The 22,224-nt window shown below is 40.3% G+C and overlaps 1 protein-coding gene across 4 annotated transcripts in view; it reads right to left on the bottom strand.

The window, feature by feature from the left end:
- Positions 1-365: 365 nt before the first annotated feature.
- The window catches only part of pacsin1b (protein kinase C and casein kinase substrate in neurons 1b), a 34,777-nt gene continuing 12,918 nt past the window's right edge, over positions 366-22,224 (bottom strand). For 2 of the 4 annotated variants that reach the window (XM_039797967.1, XM_039797968.1), the window contains exons 2-10: positions 13,517-13,643; positions 9,593-9,749; positions 9,244-9,479; positions 8,297-8,452; positions 7,421-7,596; positions 7,208-7,328; positions 6,592-6,716; positions 5,421-5,617; positions 4,148-4,257 (exon numbers count right to left, since the gene is read on the bottom strand). In XM_039797967.1, coding sequence (XP_039653901.1) covers positions 4,148-4,257; positions 5,421-5,617; positions 6,592-6,716; positions 7,208-7,328; positions 7,421-7,596; positions 8,297-8,452; positions 9,244-9,479; positions 9,593-9,749; positions 13,517-13,576 — 1,338 coding nt within the window. In that variant the 5' untranslated portion in view covers positions 13,577-13,643. Of the gene's footprint in view, positions 4,258-5,420; positions 5,618-6,591; positions 6,717-7,207; positions 7,329-7,420; positions 7,597-8,296; positions 8,453-9,243; positions 9,480-9,592; positions 9,750-13,516; positions 13,644-18,306; positions 18,402-22,224 lie in introns of those variants that run through there. The other 2 variants (XM_039797966.1, XM_039797964.1) reach the window with 2 other exon arrangements.

Here is a 22,224-nt window from a genome sequence, read left to right as displayed (position 1 = left end):
ATATGCAATTACTTTTTTTAATGGTGTGCTTTTTTCTGATCCAGATCTTTTATTCTTACCACTTCAACAGGTTTTTAAATTTGTCATAATTGCTTCTTCTTTGAAGTGAGCCAGATGGTTGATACAGTATATGCCAAGAAAAGCTGGCCTTGAGCGATAATGAGCAGAGTGTGTTGTGCAAGGTAAACTTGCATATGTCCAGGTTTTTAAATCTCACAAGGGGTTAACATGGATTGAAAGGCTCAAGAGGAATTATGATGTGAGTCTTTTGTTGACTGTGATACTGTATATATGTGATTATGTTAGTTATTAGCACTATGGTGATGTGATAATACAATGATAAACTGAATTACAGACCTGTAGAATACAGTTACGGGTTGAATTTATTAATAGGCCTCCCCCACACTTTCATCACTGCTAACAGCAAAAAACATTTTAATTTAACATCCACCCTACACACACGAGTCCAAGCCAACACACACCCTTGTTAACTCTCGCTGTAGGGAGTGGCAGATATCAATATAATCAAAAGAGAAAAGTTAATTCAGAAACCCTTTAAAAATGTTTTTCACTTTCCTTTGTCCAATTTACCATGGATTTTATTATTCTTATTCTTGTTTCTTCATCTGCTTGAATTCCCAATTTGCCAAAGCTCCTTTTCTGCATTCCATAGCATCACATTGTACAGGTGTCGCATTAATTACCTTTTGACTGTAGCTGAAAAAAACTGTCAATTCTGCTTCTTCAAAAATGACGTCTAAGAGACTGTTGCACTTTGATTCTCTCTTTGAGACTTTGTTGTAGTATAGCTACAACTGCTGCAAAGATGTCAGTGTATGTTTGGATAGTTCAGTTGCCACATGGGAAGAAGCCAAAACTCATACCAACCACTAAATGCCCTCAGATGAACAAATAGTAACAGTTAAAATGTTTGTTTGTTTTCCCAGGGTCAATGTTCCTACGGCAATCTGCATCAGTTGATTCATGTCCATTCAGTTACATATCAATAAAGTTTGGAAAAATAAAAATCAATCAACCTGTCTATGTTGGGAAACATCCTGTGGCACTGTGGGAATTTTATTGGCTCATGTATGATGTCCATTAACTGTCAGTAGGTGTGTTGGTTTAACTGGATGCTACAGAAGGATTGTTGTGTGTAGGAATCTGACAACCTGATGATTGATGTGACAAAGAGCTGAATGTGGTTACTCCTGACCTCTAGTGGCAGACTTGGATATTAAGTTTAAAGTTAAACCCAGGAGATTAAATACTTTAAATTAAGATTTTACAGGGGGCACCACTCACTGTAGATATTTAAGCATGTGATTCCTACTGTCAGACCTGCCTACTGAGAAAATTAACACTAACTCAATTCCCACAACCAGAAAACTAAGTTCGAAGCCTGTAGCATCATTTGCTTATATTCTGTTAGAGCTGTGCCCAAGCTATATGAGTTATATTTTGTGTTTTGAATCTCCATCATTATTTTTTTTACAGTATCACATGGTCAAATTCTACTTCACGTTTTTATCTCACAGAGTCTCATATGTGCCTTTGAGTTTTCTGATGACGTCTTTTATTACAGGCACTACAGTTTGGAAATGACAGCACTATGCTAAAAAAAAGCCCTCTATAAAGAGTTGTCCTCAACATTGCAGATCAATGTTTTCAGACAGAAGAGAAAGACGCATTTGAGTATAAAAAAAAAAAGAAAAGATTTACCATCCTTCAGTGTATCACAGGAGTTTCACAGTGGATGCCACATTTATAGCTTTTACACACCTTAACAGTACACTTGTTAACAGTCCAATTCTGTTTAAAATACAGTTCAAATGCTGAAATCTTCAAATTCATATGATGAGTCAAGACAGAGGGCCTGTGTGTTGTGTCAGCGAAAACTGAGCTGGAGAAGCAGGAGTCAGATTCTGTGGAAGCGAGCTCTCTTTCACTTTGTTAAACACGATGGTTGAGAGACCTTGGATGTGGCAGGGTGGTAGATTCTGGCAAGGCAATATTTATTTCACCCCTCCTAATCCAGTGCTTACAAGGGGCAACATTGTTTTACAAGCATACAGAAGCACAAACACGGCACAAGAGACATTTCCCTCCTGGATCTTTTAAAAATGAACTCTCTTGCAGCAGAAAAGGCAAATGTCTCATCAATATTTCAGAGACGGATCCTCTTTCTGCTATTTTGTGCAGCGCTTGTTGCACTGCTCTTCTCTGTCTGCGTCAGTAAGAGAACACCCACCGTCCTCATCGACAAGGGTGTAGTTTTCACCAACACCTCTGGTTACCAGGAGCAACCCACCAATGTGCTGTACTGCCACATGCACTCCTAATTGTTTTGTTTGTACAAAGTTTGATTTTCTGATTCAAACAAAACCATTTAACTTAAAAGATGCGTATATTTATCACAGCCTGTGGTTTGGTACACAGTGAAACCAATAAGGACTAAGTTGCAAATCAATAGCATCATCATTATCCCGATCAGAGTTTTAATTTATTCAAGAAACTGTTAATAATGCGGTGGAAACAAATTGAGGCCATGCACTGGATCAGTTCGGATCAGAGCGGTAAACAGTGTGTGGGAGCATCAGCATGCACATAATCACCAGCTGATAAAAGCTGGAAGTTGATAATGCCAAGTCACTGACATTCACAAATAGAAAACAAGTCTCATTAACTGCAGAAATAAATAAACAATTTAAACATTTGTGGTGAAATGAAGCTTATTTTCCAGGCAGGTTTTGTTCATGGTGCCCGCATTATTAACACAGTCTGCACGTAAAGACACAAGGAGGAGACACTGAATGAAATGAATAGTTATAACAGGCACCTTCTTAGTGATGGGTTGGACTGCAGAGGTCAATGTAAACAATTTTTGCACTGAGACGCTCTGCTAAGTGAATGTGTGTGTTTTATTTTACTGATGGTGAGCTGTCTTTTATCTCGGTTCAAAATGGTAATTCAGTGACATGCTACGGAGAGCAGCAGGAAAACAACAAAATACTTTAAAGGAAAAGTTTGACTTTTTATTTTTTTTGCAGAGAAGATTGATACCACTCTTCGGTGTTTGTGCACTACATATGAAGCCAGAGCCAGCAGCTACTTAGCTTAGCATAAAGACACAAAGGAGGAGAAAGAAGCTAGCCACCCTCTGTCTCTGAAGCTCACCGAATAACATATTGTATCTTGTTTGTTTAAATCTTGTTTGTGTAACTGGTGCAAAAACATTACAAGTTGTGGTTTTATGGGGTGTTGTGTGCTGTAACTCTTTCTTGGCCAGAGACAATGACTCCCAAAACTGCAGCATATAGTCCATTCGATATGATAATATGATAAGATATTAACATGTGATGCCACTAAGTGGTCCATTTTTCAAAGTCTGACACTGTGAGCCTCGCACTCTCCAGTTTCAACAAAGCAGATATAACGTGTTAGTTAGTGAGCTTTAGAAGCGCTGGTGGGTGGATTTTGTTACCTTCAGACAGAGCCAGGCTAGCTGTTTCCCCCCGTTTCCAGTCTTTATGCTATGCTAAGCTAAGCTAACCTGGTCCTGGCTGTAGCTTCATATTTACTGTACAGACATGAGAGGGGTATCGATCTAACTCTCAGGAGAAAGAAAGCAAATAAGTGCATTTCCCCTAAAATGGCAAACTATTCCTTTAATGCTAACATGTAAATATTTCACAGAGAAAAAAAAACACTGTAGTCAATGAGGAAAAAAACTGTAAAAGCATCCAGACTGTAAAAAAAAAAAAAAATTATATATGTACATGAAATGCACAATGCATAGCGTATTCTCCCTATCCAGGCACAACTGACAATACCATATCAATATTATGATGAGAGAACATACTATATGGCATATTAGTGTCACATCTGGAATCACACACAGCTCCACACATAAGAGACTAAAATAATTTGCTTCAGTGTTTGCAGTGTTTGTGTTGCAGTGTTTGGATGAAGATGTGATCCTGAACAATAAAGTCTTCTCTGTGATGAGTGCTGAGATGAAGACAGCTCACTGTGCCCGACGGGAAGAGGAAGCTTTGCTTTCAAGTCTCTGGCAATGTGCAGTTATGACTGGACGGTTCAGTCTGGGTTTGCCCTCCGACGAGGCAAGCGTCCTCAGCTGGAACAGCTACATCGGCTCCACATAATTGGCCGGGTAAAGACCCAGCTGCCCGCTGTCTAGGCGACCTTTACACCAGCCCTGTTCGTCCTCGTCCTCCAGCTTCATCAGCTCGTCACCTTTACCAATGAAAGGAGACAGAAATGTACAGCAGGAAGAGATTATGTCAAACTATTCTTATAAATGTCATGCAGAGTCGAGGGTAACATGGATCTGATTAGGGCTGGGCGATAGGGAGAAAATCAGATATCACGATATTCTAAACCAAATACCTCGATATCGATATTGCGGCGATATTCTAGGGTTGACAATTGGTGCTCTAACAAAATATCTTCATCTTAGATTTTAGATAATCATCAGTAATGTGGATATAATTTACTGTAATGCAGCCTTTAAAACCAGGAAAAGACAACACTTATGTAATTTCACGATATTACGATATCCAAAATCTAAGACGATATCTAGTCTCATATCACGATATTGATATAATATCAATATATTGCCCAGCCCTAGATCTGATTGCTGTCAACAAGAACATGAAAGGAATACTGCGCCAAAAAACACATGTAGGCCAAGGTAGTGTAAAAGACAGTAGCTGTTTACGGTGGACAATAAATGGCTAGTTGCATGTCAAAAACAAAGTACCAAGATATATCCAAACCACTTCTTCAGCATAATCCACTCATCTATTTGTAGGCTTGCTGGGCAATAAAGATAGAATGATTCACTATTGGGGCCTTTCTGTATGGAGTTCGCATGTTCTCCCTGTGCTTGCGTGGGGTTTTGTAGAGCAATTAACCCGACGTGAATGTCTGTTTTTGGTCAGTCTAGTGTAATGAAGGAATAGTTTGACATTTTGGAAAATACCAAATAGATCAATCACTATTTGGTTAAACGAACAGACCGACACCATTCTCAAATCTGTCTGTTAAATGTGAGGCCACAGCCAGCAACTGGTAGCTTAGCTTAGCATAAAGACTGGAAGCAGGGGGAAACAGCTAGCCTGGCTCTTTCTAACAGTAACAAAACAATTGCCATAAAGCAGCATAGTTGACGGGAATGAATTTGCTTTGGTGAGCTTGTGTAATACAAACGTTTGTGGTATCAAGCTTGATTACCGATTTTTCAGTGGAGTATTCCTTTGACATGTTGTACCATGTGGACAGTGCAGCAGCAGGAACTGTCCTTGACTTACTTGCATTCATTAGTGAAATGGTTGCTATTTGGAGTCGTAACTGTGCTGGCAGGGATTCACAGTTTTGTCCCCAGGTGTCGCACTCACCTGCTCTGAAGCTGAGCTCGTCCTGCTCCTGGCCTTCGTAGTCGTACAGCGCTCTCACTCTCACACCTTTGCCCACATCGTCGTCGAAGGGGTTCGGCCCTCCGTTGGTGTCGTTGCCCGAGTCTGGGGCTGTCTGGTCATCGTCCGACCACTCTGTGGAGGCCGTGTACACCTGATTCTTCTCGTAGCTGCTGACACTGAACATTTATATTTATAAATGTTACTTTTATAAATGTATAAATACGACTACAATACTTCAGATGTATTTGAGTAGTTTAGTGATTGAAAGCTGACAATAGTTACTTATAACACTTAACTAACTAAATTGCATACAAAACTAGAAGGGCACTTCTAGCGCAGACCTTGGCCAAGGCATCTCACAATGTTAATGCGATGTGAATTGTCCCAGTTGGGAACAAATTTTTCCGATTATTCCGACACCACGTGAATGCAGCACAAACACCCTCTCTTGCAATGTTAATGAAAGTGAAAAAATAGTTTGTGTATCCTCCCTGTGATTCGGATCCACTCCAAAATGTTATGTATTATTTCTTGGCCCATGCTACACCCTTCTACCAGGTTCCATGAAAATCAGGCCAGTAGTATTTCCATAATCCTGCTGACAGACCAACAAATAAACGGACAAACCAAACCGAAAACATAACCTCCTTGGCGAAGGTAATAATGATATGAATACGTACAAATATTTTCAATATTATTATTTTTGTTTTTTATTGCGTAAGATAGTAATAACAGAACAAGTGAAGTACAGGGACACACAAACAGCCAAAAATGATTATATAAAGTAAGACAGAGACATATGACAAAACAAGGAGGATAAAAATAAACCTCAGAAAAACAAAAAAATGGCAAAACAAAAACAATGAATACAACATTAGTTCAAACTGGAAGGACCGTTATAGTGGGACGGGCACCAGATCAAACCAATGGAGGGGGCCAAAGCACAGGTATACGACAAGAGAGAGACAAATATGAAATATGGATCAGACATCATACAGTGAAGGAAGACACTGATTATACCAGATATAGTATGCAAAAATAAACTGATAATTTACACTGCAGGATCAAGAATGTTACAACATACATTGAGATGGTCGCACATCTGTTAATTAACATTAAGAATATAAAATACACTGGTGTTTAATCTTACCTTCCCCGGTCTCCAGCTTGAGCGTGGTCCACTGCTGTTGTGACGTTAGTCAACATGACTCCATCGCTGCCTTTCTTTGACTTTTCTTTCTTCGAGATGTTATGGGTAAGGTCTGGGTTATATTCCTGCAAAACACGAGACAAAACATCTTTAGCTTTGGATTTGTTTGTACAGCGCAGGAACTACTGTTCAATTCCACTGTCAAATTTAAGTAATACTTATTTTGTACGATGATGCTCATCAATGCTGGACACTGCCTCAATATTCTATAACCAACGTTTTACACTACCACTTTGCAAAACCATCGGCTCTCCTTTTAGTATTATCAACAGAAATGATTCATTATTATTCCTCTGTAATCTTTCACTGCCACTGTTAAAATAGGATAGATCGAAATGTAAATGCTTGCAGCTTGGTCAGTGGCCCAGTGGCTGTAGCTTCACAATTAGCGTATAAACATGAGGGTTGTATCAATCTTTTCATCTAACTCTCAGCAAGAATGCAAAAAGGTGTATTTCCCAAAATGTCAAGCTATTTCGTTAACAGTATATATTGCAGAATGCTGCAGATCTCCAGTGATTATTTAAAGCCTTAAACTTGTTGCTTGTTTCTGTACCTCAAACTGTGGCCAGTTCATATGCATGCCGGGGCCGTGGGTGTTGCTGAACCACTTCAGATCTTCCTGCGGGCTGGACGATGTGATGGAACGTTCAAGTTCTCTGTACACTGTAGCATAGCTGTGAAAAGACAACAAGGATGTAGCATACGGGTAAAGGATACTCTGATAATTGTGTCTGGTCATATTAACTCTTTTATAAACGTCTCAAACCTTTGGTCTTCTGTGAGGTTGAGGTGGCGTTTGACGTCCAACAGCACCTCCCTGAGGAAGCTCAGCCTCTTCTCTTCAAACTGCTGGCACTGATCGAACACCTGCTCCATGTTTTCCATGTAATGTGGAGTGCACTTACTCAGCTCATCCAGAGCCTTCTCATACTTCTCCTTGGCCTAGGTGGTAACACACACACAGGAAACAAACACTTAACAGCCTGAAAAACGTATGTTACGAAATAGGGCTGGGACGATATGCCGATTTGATTCTTTCACGATACATGGGTGCACGATTCAATGTGATTTGGGATTTTCATTGATTACAATTCTAGAAGTATTGCCATTCAATAGTATTGAGTATTGCTATTATCTTGTGTTTCTTACAAAAACAAAAGTTGAATAATACACTTCAACAGACAATATATCATGAGACATTTCTAGAAACTAATTCTTTTCTAAAAAAGAATGCACATCAAATGTCAGTCTGACATTTATTTAATCTGTAAAGAACATAACATAACATGTATTTTCTGCATTTTCCAGATCTGTGGTCAAATGGGAATCCTATTAACCTTGAAAAGGACAGTAAATATTCAAGCACCAGAAAGACTTATAGGAGTGTGAATGTCAAGGCAGTCAAAGGAGACCAGAGTCCACTTCAGCAAATGTTGGACTAGTGAGGGAGAAACATCCATGTAGAGGGGGAGGTGTGGTATTCAGTCACACATTAATAATGCCACACTGACAAACAGCTATGATGCTTTTATGTAACAGAAACCAGCTCTACATCTTAAAATGGCCTGTGAGTTGATTTGCTTTTGGCTTGATAGTGGAAAACAACTTTTGCATAATGAGCTGCAGCAGTCGCTGCTCTCACCTTCTGTGAGTCCTGTTTGCACTTGTCCACTTTCTCCTGGAGTTTCTTCTGCTGGTCAGCGGTCACAGAGGCCTCTCCCTTACTGTTGGCCTCTCTGATGGATGCCAGCTTCTCCTCTTTGCAGGCCATGTGGTAGGACTTCTTGGCAGCCTCGAGCTAAAGGAATAAGGTGACATGAACAAATTAAACTTTTTTGCACTGTATGTATGTTGGGTAAATCTACACATATGAGAAATACTGTATGCACAAGCATGACATTGTTAGTTATAAAATTGGCATAAATAAAGGAGGGCTACAACTGCAACTAATGATTATTTTCATTCATTGTTTTATTGCTTATAAAATGTTAGAAAATTGTGAAAAATGCTCATCATCACAATTCCCTAAAGCCAAAGTTGATGATACTAAATTGCTCGTTTTGCCCGACCAATAGTCCAAAACCTAAACATATTCAGTTTACTATCACATTAGACACAGAAAAGCTACAAATCCTCACAATTTGGAAGCTAAAACTAAGGAATATTTGGCATTTTTGGTAAAAAAAAAGATTTTAATGATTGACCAATAATCAAAGTACAGTAGTTGATGATTATTTTTCTGCTGATCAAAAAATAATTTAATCTGTAAAGTAAAGCTGACAGGATAAAATATTCTAATACAATTAATGGTTAATTATTTATAAAAGTCATGATAAGTGACTACAGAACGTAGTTGAAAAAACTCTCTTAGTTGTGAAAAAATTAATAATTTTCAGTAATGCTGACAGCAAAAGTGACATAAAGGGTCTGTCATTTGTGCTCATGTCACTAAAAAAAAGCACTTGTTCTCAGAACGACTGTTTTCAAATTCATGTGATATTGTGAGTTCAGTGTCTTTGGGCGGTCTGAAGACAGGTCCACTTGGTTTTTACATTGATGGATGAGATAATAGAAACCACACTTCCTCACCTCTTTTAGCTTTTTGGCCCAGGGTTTCTGGGCCTTCTTGAAACCCTCGTCTGCCTCTTTGGTTTCCTTGAATCCTCCCATCATCTGTTTGTGGTACAAGTCTTTCTGCCAGTTCTTCACTTTCTCAAAGTCCTCGTTGATCAGGTTGTTTTTCACTTCCTGGTGAAGTTCGCTCACCTTCTCGGCCTCCGTCATCACCCCCATCCAAGCTCGCTCTACTGTGCCATACTGAGGCCCTGGTGGAGGACAAAACAAGTGACGCATTAGATTAAAAAAAAAGAACCACACAGATATTATTGAAAAAACAATATGTGAATTTGCATAATATGAGTGTAAAAGAAATGGTTACCTTTGTCTACTAGCTGTCTCCACCTCTTAGACCACTCGGTCAGTTGCTGTGCGTAGGCTTTCTCGATTTTGGCACGCTCCTGGATGCAGTTCATCAGGTCGTTGCAGAGCCGGTGACCATCGTCAATCCGCTTCACTGTACGTTTGTAGTTCCCAACCTCACATAAAAACAATGTCTCAAGTTACTTTCAGTGCTTCTTTTTCTCAGAAATGTAAAGTATTCAAATGTATAACACTGTTACTATCATGTTAGCCTACTGAAAACATTTAAAACTGTTTTCATGTTTGGAAATGTAAATGTTTGACTTCATGTCGAATTTGAAATTGACAACAGATGGCAGGTGGTACGTTGTTACCAGGCAAAGGTGCTTTAAACTAAAACCTATATCAATGGGAAATGAACCCGCCCATACCCATGCTGATTGGTCGTTATGCAAGCATCGTCTATTACACCATTGGATCTTAGATTAGACACCATCAAAAGATGACAAAAGCAGCTCAGTGGTTAGCACTGCTGCCTCACCGCACTAAAACAGTAGGCACTGCTAAGTACTAAGTTCGATCCCTGGGCAGATGTGTTTGCATGTTCTCCCTGTGTTTGTGTGGGTATCCTCCTGGTGTTCCAGTTTCCTCCCAGCATGGACATATAGATATGCTGTTCATGCTAGGTAACTCTTGTCATTGCCCTAAGAAGTTAGGATGGGTTTATGTGTGTGTAAAATATGTACTTGGCAAATAAAAGATATATTATAGATGACTTAAAGAAGATAGCTAACGGCAAAACAGGCAATTTAATCTCCATAAAATATAGTTTTTTTCATCTGAGTCAACAGTGATTCTCATTGGAAATGTTTTATTACAGTATCAGCAGGACATCTTATTACATTATCGGTCAAGTTATTACATTATTGGGTTTTATTAAATTTTAGATCATGTTAAGTGCAAATTGTATTACTTTTTTAGAAAGTTATTAAATTATTGGGTGCTATGGTCCTCTTGTCTGTAGTTGGTATAAATGATCTGCTAATTACAACAACAAAGTGGCAGTTTCTCATTATTGACTGTCATGGCTGAAGATGGCATGATTCGTATTATGTTTCTAAGACAATTGCTGTATACTGTACTGCTGTTATGGAGGATCACTGTGTAAGGCGCCACCTTTAAAAAGGAACTCAGCCTGTGGTGCATTGAATAGGCAGGAGGGAACAGCAGGGAAGACACTGCTGGTGTGAGTGGAGCTATGCAATGAAAGCAGGGGGTGCGTTAATGTCATATAATCTACAACTCTGCATGGACACGGGAGCAGCAACCTCCCAATGAGCTGTTAGCTTTGCCCAGAGACAGAGTGAGAGAAAGGGGCTAAAATCCCACATTACTGCAAATATTTTACAACTTTGTGAAAGCGACTGCATCTTTGCTGAATGTGTAATAGGTGTTTACCTAATACCTCACCCTGAAAATGACACTCAACAAATCTCAAACGTGGACAAAATGAAAGCAGCCTGGGGATAAATGATGTATTCCACACCAGCACTCTGCTTCAGCCGAGTCAGCGATCAGCAGGCAGCACTGCAGCAGCTAAAGCAATGAGTGGCTGTGATGTAGTGACTTTGTGCTGGAAACAGGCAGCGTTGCTGCTCCAGCTGATTGCTGGTCGGGGTCGCATGATGAGGATAAAACACAGCCAAGTCTGAGAGGAAATGGACCAACGTTTTCTGTCTCAAATACTTGCTGAGTCCATCCATCATACATACTGCGTGCAGCAACATGATAGTCAATATTATCCGTAACCGTAGCTTAAGATGTGTGAAACTTCTTTCCTGGTTTTAACACCATGAACCAGCTCTCATTTATAATGAATGGACTTCTGGGAACTTGTTGCTCAAATGGCTTAGGACTGTCCGTCCACAGGAATGGTTGTTGTGGATGTAATCATGGACGAGAAACCCAGTACAACAAACTGTCATCTAGAGCTAAAACAATAAATCAATTATTGAATCAGAAAAATAATAATCTACCACTAGTTTGTCATTTTACAAGCAAATGTAAAAAATATTAGTCCCACCTGCTTGATTTGCTGCTTTTCTTTGTCTTACGTTATTTTCCCGTTTCTGACCAAACAATTAATAGATTAATTAAGAAAACTTTACATCATAATAATTATTATAGGTTCAGTCAGATAACTCACGTTTGACATGTTTATTATAACAGCGGAACATTGTGTTTGGCGGCCAGACTTCATCGACCTCATCACTCCCCCGCAGATTGGGTTTACATGAAAAATTGGGGAGTGATGATGAAGTAGCTTCCCCCTGGCCGGAGCCTGCAGGTGCATGCTGGGGTGGTGGTGGGGCTAACAGCGGGCAGCGATACAGGTGCAGGGTGGCAGCAGCATTGACAAGGCAGAGATGGGGAAATTGTGCACCTTAAATAGACCACCAAATTAAGGGGGTGTGTTTGGTAAATGATACGGAGAGTGAAGCGCGTCACGTGTGTGTACAGAAGTGCAGCTCGAGTTGACTGCCTGAACTAGCTTGCAGGCATCGCACCATTTATTGTTACTTGAAACCCCACTCTCATTCATCTATGAACCTGTCACCAAAATTCAAATAGTATTTGCAAATAGTTTGTTTAGATATATTAACGTGTCAGAAAATATTTGGTCCCATGTAAGACCGTAAGTACCAGAATTCTTTTAGCAATCAGCTGATGTGAAATTAACAATTAAAAACCCCACCTGTTACACTAACAGGCTTATTAATAAAGGCTTGCACTTGCAAGACAATTGTGTTATGATACAGAGAATGATTCAGCTTCAACTAAAATGTTTAATTTGGCAATTTCAGCATGACAGCACGAAAGCAGGTGGTGATAAATGCTGCTTACAGTGTCATCTCTAATAAGAGCTGTAGCAGCAGTCAGTGTCACCTCAGTGTCATCCATAGACGAAAAATTGGTTAGCAATTATTGGTGAGAAGTTCCTGATGGTTACACTGAGAGAGCAACCACGGTACGGGTTGAACCATAGTCATAAATCATTTGCTTTTTAATTGTTGTACTTATTGTAACACTTGCATAACAGATGGTTAAGCTGGCTTGGTGAACTCAATTAGAAATAATGGCACTTAAACGTAACCGTCCGTCATTATGCTGAGTGATTCAAAGTGAATGTCACCAACAGATCTGTGCTGACTCAGAGACCAGGTGCTCAGTAAGCGATCACTATTGATAAATTGTTTGTAGAATTGAGTGTTTATGTGTGAATCTGTGCCTATCAACTGTGTGATAAACTAGGCCTCGGATCTTTCCTTTCAGCTCTCAGATGAAGCAGGTTCAGTGAGAGTTCATCACTAAGCAGTGTCAGTTCCCAGTTACTCTCTAAGAAACATCTGTGTCTTAACAGTTGTATGACTGTATATTTAAACAGAAAATGTCCATTAAACGTGATTCACAGTTGTATTTCTGTTTATTTACATTTCAAATTTCAGCAGTAAGTAACTGTGTAGGAAAATTAACAACGTGCACGTTTTATTGGATGTATAGTAGTTTAAAATGTTTGGGTTGGTCACGTGTTCCACATGTGAATTTTTGTTGGATATCACTAATGCTAACTAACTTAGTGAGCTATTCACAACACCGGTATTGTAAATTATTAACCAGGACTTGGATTAGCGAGCGTAAAAAAAAGTAATTGAAAAGCCTTAAATTAATTAAAGAACTGATTTCTTTTCAGAAATTTACTAACTGAGCAGCTTTGTACGGTATGAGAGAATTTTGAATAACAGAAAATGTTCTATGTTTTTACTGTAGATACATACGGGACTAAGTCTGGTTAATGAGCTGCCTGTACTTTTTCTGCCATTTTACCGATTTCTTTCTTAGAGTGTAGGTTTAATCTGCCAAAGACTGTTCACTGCTGTCTCACCTCCCAGAAGCTGTCTGTGGTCTCCTCCTGGCTGGCGGACTCGTCGTAGGCTCCAGACATGGTCTCCAGATTTGGCAGGATGGCTTCAGGCTGTGGCGGTCTGCAGCAGAGTCACGCTCCTCATGCACTGTGAGAGAAGACGAGCACAGAGGAGGGGACACACAGAGATTGTGAGAAGTGCTAACAGTCTGCCGATTGTTTTTCGATTAATCATCTTAAAATCTTTAGAAATGCCTTTCACAATTTCCTAAAGCCCAAGATGACGGCTTCAAGTTGCTTATTTTGCCTGTCAGACAGGCCAAACCCCAAATATATTCAGTTTATCATAAAAAACACAGCAAAGCAGAACATTATCAGAATTGATGCCTGGCATTTTTATCAGAAAACAATTACTTAAACGATTCATTGATTCCTAATTTTCTTTCAAACGACAAATGGACTAATCCATAAACTGTTAGCTTTAGCTGCATTTTTAAATTGATGATTAAAAGAAATGCCCCTCATAATATTTGAGGGCCCAAGATAATGTCTTCAAATAATTGTTTTATACTGTATAACCGACACATTTATATAAAATGGAGAAAGTAGTACTGAATGAAGTATTTTCGTTTGAATGAATTGCTGTTCTGTCAATCAAACAGTTGCTTCAGCTCTAATAACTTTCACAACTTTGAAAGACATACTGTAAAACACACAGTCCAAAACTAAAGGTGACGAGATCGATGATGACCATCAGGGGAAATCAAAGTTCACCACCCGAGCATTTTACTTTACACACACTGTTATCAGGTAGGCTCAGGTATGTACAAAACCACCCTAACACACCTGTTTCTCGATCCACTCCTCTGAGATGACTACGTCAATATGCAATGACTGGCAATTATCAGTCTTTTTATCATCTACTTACCCAGTTTCTGTCAGAACAACGCAGCCTAATGGCAGAGTAATCTTCCATCATTCTAGACAACTAACATAATCGCAAGGCAATCCTGGAACACCTTAATGCTGCTGCAGAAATGAATAGCTGTGACCTGACTGTTAATGATGACTCATGCTGAAATTAGGGCACAACATGGGTGGAAGAAGAGATAAAATCAAAATGATCCATCTATCAATCCATCCATCTATCCATGGATGGAATGCTGAACGGGCCCACCGGGCACAGGCACAGGGATCCAAAGGGGTTCTTGTTGGAAAGTCAATCAAATGACTACAAAGACACACAAAAATGCAAAATAAGAAGCAAAACAACCACAACCAGACACAAAATGACCATGAAGAGAAGCAAAATGACCACAATGAGACGTAAAACAACTAGAGAGATAATGCAACTTGACTTCAGAGATGCAAAATGACGCGCATAACAACCACAACAACTACAAAAAGATGCCAGCGGACTACGGAGAGACGGAAACGACCACAGAGAAGCCGAAAACGATCACAAAGAGAAGCCACAAACACGACACAAAACTACAGAGAAATGCAAAACGACCACTAGGGAGATACAAGCTTTTGTCTGAGGCCCATTGTCTAAAATTTGTCCATGTGTTTCTCTATCTGCACAGGGACTGATTATTACAACAAACCAGCAAATAGAACAGTATAAGTAGGCAGTGATCTATGTCTAATGATGTCTCAGTGAATCAGCATATTAAGTGAGTGAAGACACAGACAGACTCAGGTTCAGTTCACAGCCCACATTGCAATTTGAAAAGGGACTGCACGGATCACACAGCACACTGATATGATGAGGGGCTTCAAGGAAGAGGTAATTAGCCGCTGAGTTTTGTTACAGCTTCATAAACCCTAGTCGAAGAGAACCGCTGATATATTTTGCCATCTCCAATTCCTGACCCTAAACTTTTGACTGACCGTAACTTTTTAGGTCCATTCAATAGAAGAAAAAACTAAAATTAGTAATTTGATTTTAGGTTAAAAAAGGGTCATTTGTGTTGTTTTACATCATTTGTTAGGCACCGTCATTCAAGATGGGCTTACAGTAAAGGACTAGGCTTTAAGCCCATTTCCAAACAAATTACATATTGCTCGTACCACCACATTTTGGTGTAAATGTTATCATCAACTTGAGTGAGACTTAAAACTTGATTACAAAAATCAGTGAAGCAATGCTTAGTTGCAATTAGCGCCTCCATTGTAGATTTGGGGAAATGCGGAGTCCGGCAAAACAACATTTAGAACAAGCAGCGCCAGCCTACTAAAGCTTCCCAAATGAATTTCTCTCTTTTCAGTCTCTACTAGTCGGACCGAAAGTAATCAACATAAAGTCACCCGTTGGATTAGTTATAATATGCACAGGGATCTATGGGAGAAACCACACGAAGTGGTGAAGGTTAGCATGATCCGTAGTCAGAATGGACAAAATTATGCAAATATGACACTGGTTGAAAAATCACTACCCCCGCTATGATATGATATGCTATGACAAAGACAACAAAGCCCAGACATGTTTACTTTAGATATTTGCACAAGCATTAATCAAGGAAGAAAAAAAAGATAGATTACACGAAATAATAAGTAGGATATGCAGGTGTGCAGGTGTGGTGGAAGCTACAAACAAACAGAAACAGATCAAGGTTAGAAGCAAAGAGAGAATGCAAATGAACTGCTATTTTACTGTTATCAGCGCAGTGAAATGCCAGCTATAGCTACAGACAGGTTTCACTGAGCCTCTGCTGGAATACAAAATACCAATAAACAGATACTGTGAAGGCATTTGATAAAGGTTTGTTCTGTGATGTTGTAATGATGCATCGTTTGTTATAGGTCATTTTCAACCAACGTATGCTGAGAATGAGTCATCTAACCTCAGAATGAATAACAAACGTTGTATGTTAAAGGAATAGTTGGACATTTTGCTTTCTTGCCAAGGGTTACATGAGAAGGTTGATACCACTCTCATGTCTGTACGGTAAATATTAAGTTACAGCCAGCAGCCAGATAGCTTAGCTTAGCACAAAGACTTAAAAATGGGGAAACTGCTAGACAAGGCTCTGGCCAAAAGACTATAAAGGACTATTTCTTGGCTAGGAGCAGTGGTTACCTGGCAACCTCATATAATATATAATGCCCCGTTTATATACTTTGTTTTTTGTACGGATTACACAAATGAGATATAACATTTTAATTAGCAAGCTTAAAATGTGCTGGTTGTCAAATGTTGTTACCTTTGAACAGAGCCGCCATCCCCTGTTTCCAGTCTTTATGCTAAGCTAACCAGCCGCTGTCTGTAGCCTCACATTTAGCGCACAGACATGAGAATGCCAAACTATTTCTTTAAGACACAGTAATGAAACAATAAAAACAGAGAAAATGTGGTTGCAAAAACAGTTGATTTCTTCTTAAAGTCAACATTAAAGCAACACTATGTAACTTTTCCCGCGTCGGTCCCCTTACAGGTTGGACGCGGAATTGTCCATTACATTACATTGTCCAGTTCATTCGAACTACAGATCCACTACCAGATCTGGCAAACTGGCATAATGTAATGTAATGGACAATTCTGCTTCCAACCTGTAGGGGGACCAAAGCGGGAAAAGTTACCTAGTGTTGCTTTAAGAATCACAATTTGATTGGTCACAAACATTTATAAAACATCATGAGACTGTTCCAGGTCAACACTGTCTATGCAGTCTATATTTATGTCTTATGGCCTTCTCTAACTGAGACCACCAGCTGATTAGAAATTGGCAATTAGATGATTGCCTTATAATTAACAAAAACAAAATCTCAGGATTTGATGCAGAAGAAACACATATGAAACAACAGAAAGAGAAAAGGCAGTGATGTGTTTTGATAGGAGGCCAGGGGGAGGGGTGGGAGCTGCATGGGGATTTGGGTCAACCATGGACCAGTGGATGGAGCAACACTTTTGACAATGAAGGGCAGAGATAAAATGACAGAGGGAAGTGAAGGAAACTCCAAAATCCAATTAATTGAGGGGAAATTCCACGGTGGTCAAACACAACGGCTTCGGGAAAAACAAACGCCTCGGCCGGATGCAGCATGGCGCATGGCATGAGTGGGTGTTCATCACGCTGAGTTAATCCATTAGCTGCATGCCGAGAGGGGGCTTTTGTTCAGGGGAGCCCTTTGCTCGGCTCGCAGAAAGGCAGATTTCAAAACAGCCACTGACTAGCTTCTTCCACTTTTTTGTTTTGTCAAAGCCAACCAGTAGAGATGAAACTAAGACATACGTAGATAATGACATCAATCTGCCTGTATTTGTAATTTAAAGTGCACTAGTGAGTTATTTATTGTAGCCAGACAAACAATACCTACCCACCCACCCACACACCCACACACACACACACACACACACACACACACACACACATACACATACACACACACACCACACACGCACACACGCACACACACACACACACACACACACACACACACACACACACACACACACACACACACACACACACACAAGCCCAAACATTGGCAGCACCCTCCAAGTGTTAGTCACCATCAAATTGATTCATTCTTCACTCTTCTTCTCCTCTTTCGTCAGTACACTGTGCAGTCTCAGTCAAAGATCCACATCCTCACAGACAAGCAATGAGACTAAAAGAGCATCATTGGGAATCCCCATCCCTCTAAAACGCAAGTACATAGGCACCAAAAAGCACCACAACTCGCAGCGCAGCCAGCCGGTAGCATCAACACTTTAAGAGAGTCAGAGCCCAAGACAAAGACCGTCAAACACACCCGGCCGGAGCGAGGGAGAACACAGTCCCCCCGCCACAGCAACAAAAGCTTACCCCCAGTCCTCCGTTAACAGCGGCTAAGGCTACAGCTAGGAGAAAAGAGACACGTGGCCTCCTCCAGCAGTCAGCCCCTCTCCTCCTCGCCTCCTCTTCTCTCTTTTTTTTGGCGTTTTTCTTCCAAAAAAAAAAAAACTTTGTTGCAGCTAGTCTGCTTTAGAAGAGGAGCACTAATCTGTGATCTGAGATCTTCCAGTAGCACTGTGCAGGAAAACACTGTGTGTATGTGTGTGCGTGTGTTTCTCAATGAGTGAGGGATAATCCTGTGGTGCTTTGCTTGAATGGCTCAGACAGAGCAGCAGGGCAGAGGGAGGGAGAGAGAGAGAAAAGGGGGGTGAAGGTGGGCTGCTGCTGCTGCTGTTTATGAACACTGTGGATGCTGTAGTGTGGATGTGTGAGGTGTTTAATGATGAGCCTTTGGTGGAACCGGGGATAATGGAGACACTTGAATGGGTCCCCAAAAGCAGCACACACTAGGTAATATTACTGAATATATTAGTCATGGATATTTTATAAAATGCTGGGATGTGAATGCTGCATTCACACCTGTTTTTTCAGTTCGTAAAGATACCTGTCTACAAATGCTTAAACAAAAGGAATCTTTGGTTTTAAATATTATTTTGGCTCTGGTGCATCAGGATCAGGAGAGCAACTGATGCAGCCCGGTCAGTCTGCTAAGTTTCAGCTGGTTAAACTTCTGTTCTGAGTCTGTCCTTCTCTCTGTGATGACCTACCTATACTGCGTGTTAATACAGATCGACTCTGCAGAGACAACGATGACATTTCAAATTTCGGTTCACTTAGTTTGACTTTGAGTGTGTGGACATATTCTGAGGAGGAAGGGAAGAACAAAGTAAAAGAAGTAAAAGATGGAATGAGAGAATGTTTTTAAAGACTTTGGTCCAGTGGTCCAGATAATAAGAGGCTCCATTTCAACACACCACAAATTCATTTCAGTAGGCTCCAGTAAAGCACAGGCAGGGTGGGGGCTAACTAACGGGAGATTCCGACAATATTAAGCAGAGCATATGAAGGGTGAAGGTGACTCTAGGGTAGATATACGTAAGCTGTTCTGAATTTGCATGAAGTGCCAGAGGGCAGGTCTGTGCTGTTGACATGGCAGCCATAAACTGATTAATAATTAGACAACTTGTCATAAAGTTGAGGACAAAAGTTAAGCCCTACAGTAACGTAGCCTATGTCAGGGTAAACTGCAGAGCCAAATGCAATACATTCACATATTCGTTCATCATAAATGTTATACAATAACGCATGTAGAAAGTAGTTTATCCTCTTTGACCATACCAACACCTCACATGTGCAACATTTTACCAGCCCTCTCCTTGACAACATTGACAAGCACAGTTATTATCCAAGACATCCGGGTGTGTTTGAAAACCAGTAGAACAAGAGATCGAGACCTCTTTCACAGACTGGGCTGCACCTCGATCACCCTGCCAGCGGCACTGACATGATGTCACTGTCTGATGGCCCGACTGTCACGATGAAACAAGGCCCACAGAGAGCAGAGTGGACCAGTGTGTGTCTCTGCTGAGTGTTGAGCTGTGTGTGGAGTGTTGACTTGTGAACAGGACAGGTGAGGTGAGGGTGATGAGGAGGACGTGGTGAAAAGACCGAGCTACAGTCAGTAATAAGTGCTCTTGCACTGGTAGTGCTGGGTATCGTACAAAGATTTTCAATACGGGCGCCCGGATAGCGCAGTTGGTAGAGCGGGCGCCCATATATAGAGGTTTACTCCTTGACGCAGCGGCCCAGGTTCGACTCCAACCTGCGGCCCTTTGCTGCATGTCATTCCCCCCCTCTCTCTCCCCTTTCATTTCTTCAGCTGTCCTGTCAATAAAGGCCTAAAAATGCCCCAAAAATAATAAGATTATTGAATAAGATTTTCAATACTGGTACCGATACCAATATCGTGACTTCCGTGACTTTTAGCCCCGTCTCAGTGTGTAACATAGTTTTTCCTGCCTGCCTCAACGACGTGTAACAATAGACAGCTAATCACAAACATTATTAGATCTTGGTAGAAGGATGCTGTATTCTGATTGGCTTACTGAAGCCGATGAAATTTACTCCTTAGGTATTGAAATTGGGTATTGAATGATGAGGCATTTTTTTCGATCCTCGAAATTCGGTCGGTGCCTACAAAGTATTGAATTCGGTGCCCAGCCCTACACACTGGTGATTTCAGAAAATCCGAGATCAAATCCAAAAGCACAGGAAGCTGAACATGATTTTGATAGCAGGATAAAAAGAAGACTGTGACTGATGTGAATATGTTACATTCCATTCCGCGAGAACTCTGAACAAAGCCTCTCCCATCTGTTTAAATTTAAATTATACACTTTTCCTTCTTCAAGATTTATCTGTGTGAACCAACCTTGAACCAATCGTCTCCTAGGACCTCTCTCTTATTTATGTACTCTCATGGAATCTAAGTGAATGGATTGTTGTTAGAAAATGTATATATCCTTCCTTACTGAACCCTGCTTCATGTTGCTTTGTTCTCTGAGATCTTGCCACTGCTTTCAGAATCAACTCACAGAGCTCAAGCCAGTAGATGATAGGCTTCGAAACACAAAACAATCGTGATCGGATTGTTTCACAACAGTGACACATTAAGAATAGGGATTGACAAGACTAAAAGTCTACATGCCAGAAATTCAATTCAATTCAATTCAATTCAATTTTATTTATAGCATCAAATCATAACCAGCGTTATCTCAAGACACTTTACAGATAGAGTAGGTCTAGACCACACTCTATAATTTACAAAGACCCAACAATTCCAGTAATTCCCCAAAGAGCAAGCATTTAGTGCGACAGCGGCGAGGAAAAACTCCCTCTCAGGGAGAAACCTCGGACAGACCCAGGCTCTTGGTAGGAGGTGTCTGACGGCGCTCTGTGAGGCTGTACTTGACATGCTTTTTAATAAATATCCCCACTGCATGATTTTTCTAATCAAGGATGGACACGAGGCCCATATACCCAGATGGAGATTGCAATAAAAACAGCCTCAAAATAACAAAAGTTAAAAAAAAACAAAAACGCTTCAGTTCATATATCATACTGAATGTGAGATAAAAGACAACAGGAACAAAAAAACAAAGGCAGCTGACATTTTGAGTTGATAAAAATGAGGTGACAGTTCAAGGAAAAGCAAGCGGACAGGAATATTGCCTCTTTTGCACCGTGACAGTCACACGGTAGCTTTTTTGTGCTGTCTGAAAAGTTAGTTGGACAGTTAATGATTTCCACTGTCTTTAAAAGGTCCAATATGTAATATGCTGTATTTACTGTAATAAATCCAAAAATGACCACAATGCATCATCAGATATTAAGGAAACATGCTAAGTTGAAATACTATCTTTTCTGACAACAATGCTAATGCCAGTATTTTCTCCTTTTGAAATTTCCGTTCTGTGACGGAATTTCTGTTTGTGTTTTGGCCTGTGTTGTTATCAACTGCCCAGTTTGACAGCCAGGCCGGGTTGCCAGATATACCTGTAAAAACGTAAACTCAGCGCACTACAGCTGTAACATTAGTACAGCCATGAAAGCAGCAAACAAACGAACAGGATCAATGGAGATAGATACTACCCGACCTAAAAAAACCGGCATGTTTCTAACAGTTGCGTGACCAGATATGTAACAAACCCCGGGTAAATATTAAGATATATTCGAAAGATGGAGACAGCTTAGAGCCCAAAAGGACGCCGAGTTGGCTACTTTCCTCCTAAACAGGTAGCTAAGCATTAGCTTCAGGCTAATTTATCACGGCTACTAGGGACGGGCATTTTATGTCATTTCAACATTTGTGTCCTCACAGTGAATTATATAGCTAGAGTACCCAAGTTGGTTACACGCAAAAATAATTGAGACACAGCCAGTAAAGTG

Source organism: Perca fluviatilis, chromosome 4 (assembly GCF_010015445.1).
Source record: "Perca fluviatilis chromosome 4, GENO_Pfluv_1.0, whole genome shotgun sequence".
Lineage (NCBI taxonomy): Eukaryota > Metazoa > Chordata > Actinopteri > Perciformes > Percidae > Perca > Perca fluviatilis.
Note: the sequence above shows the minus strand (reverse complement) of the source record. Positions and strands in the feature narration are given on the sequence as shown.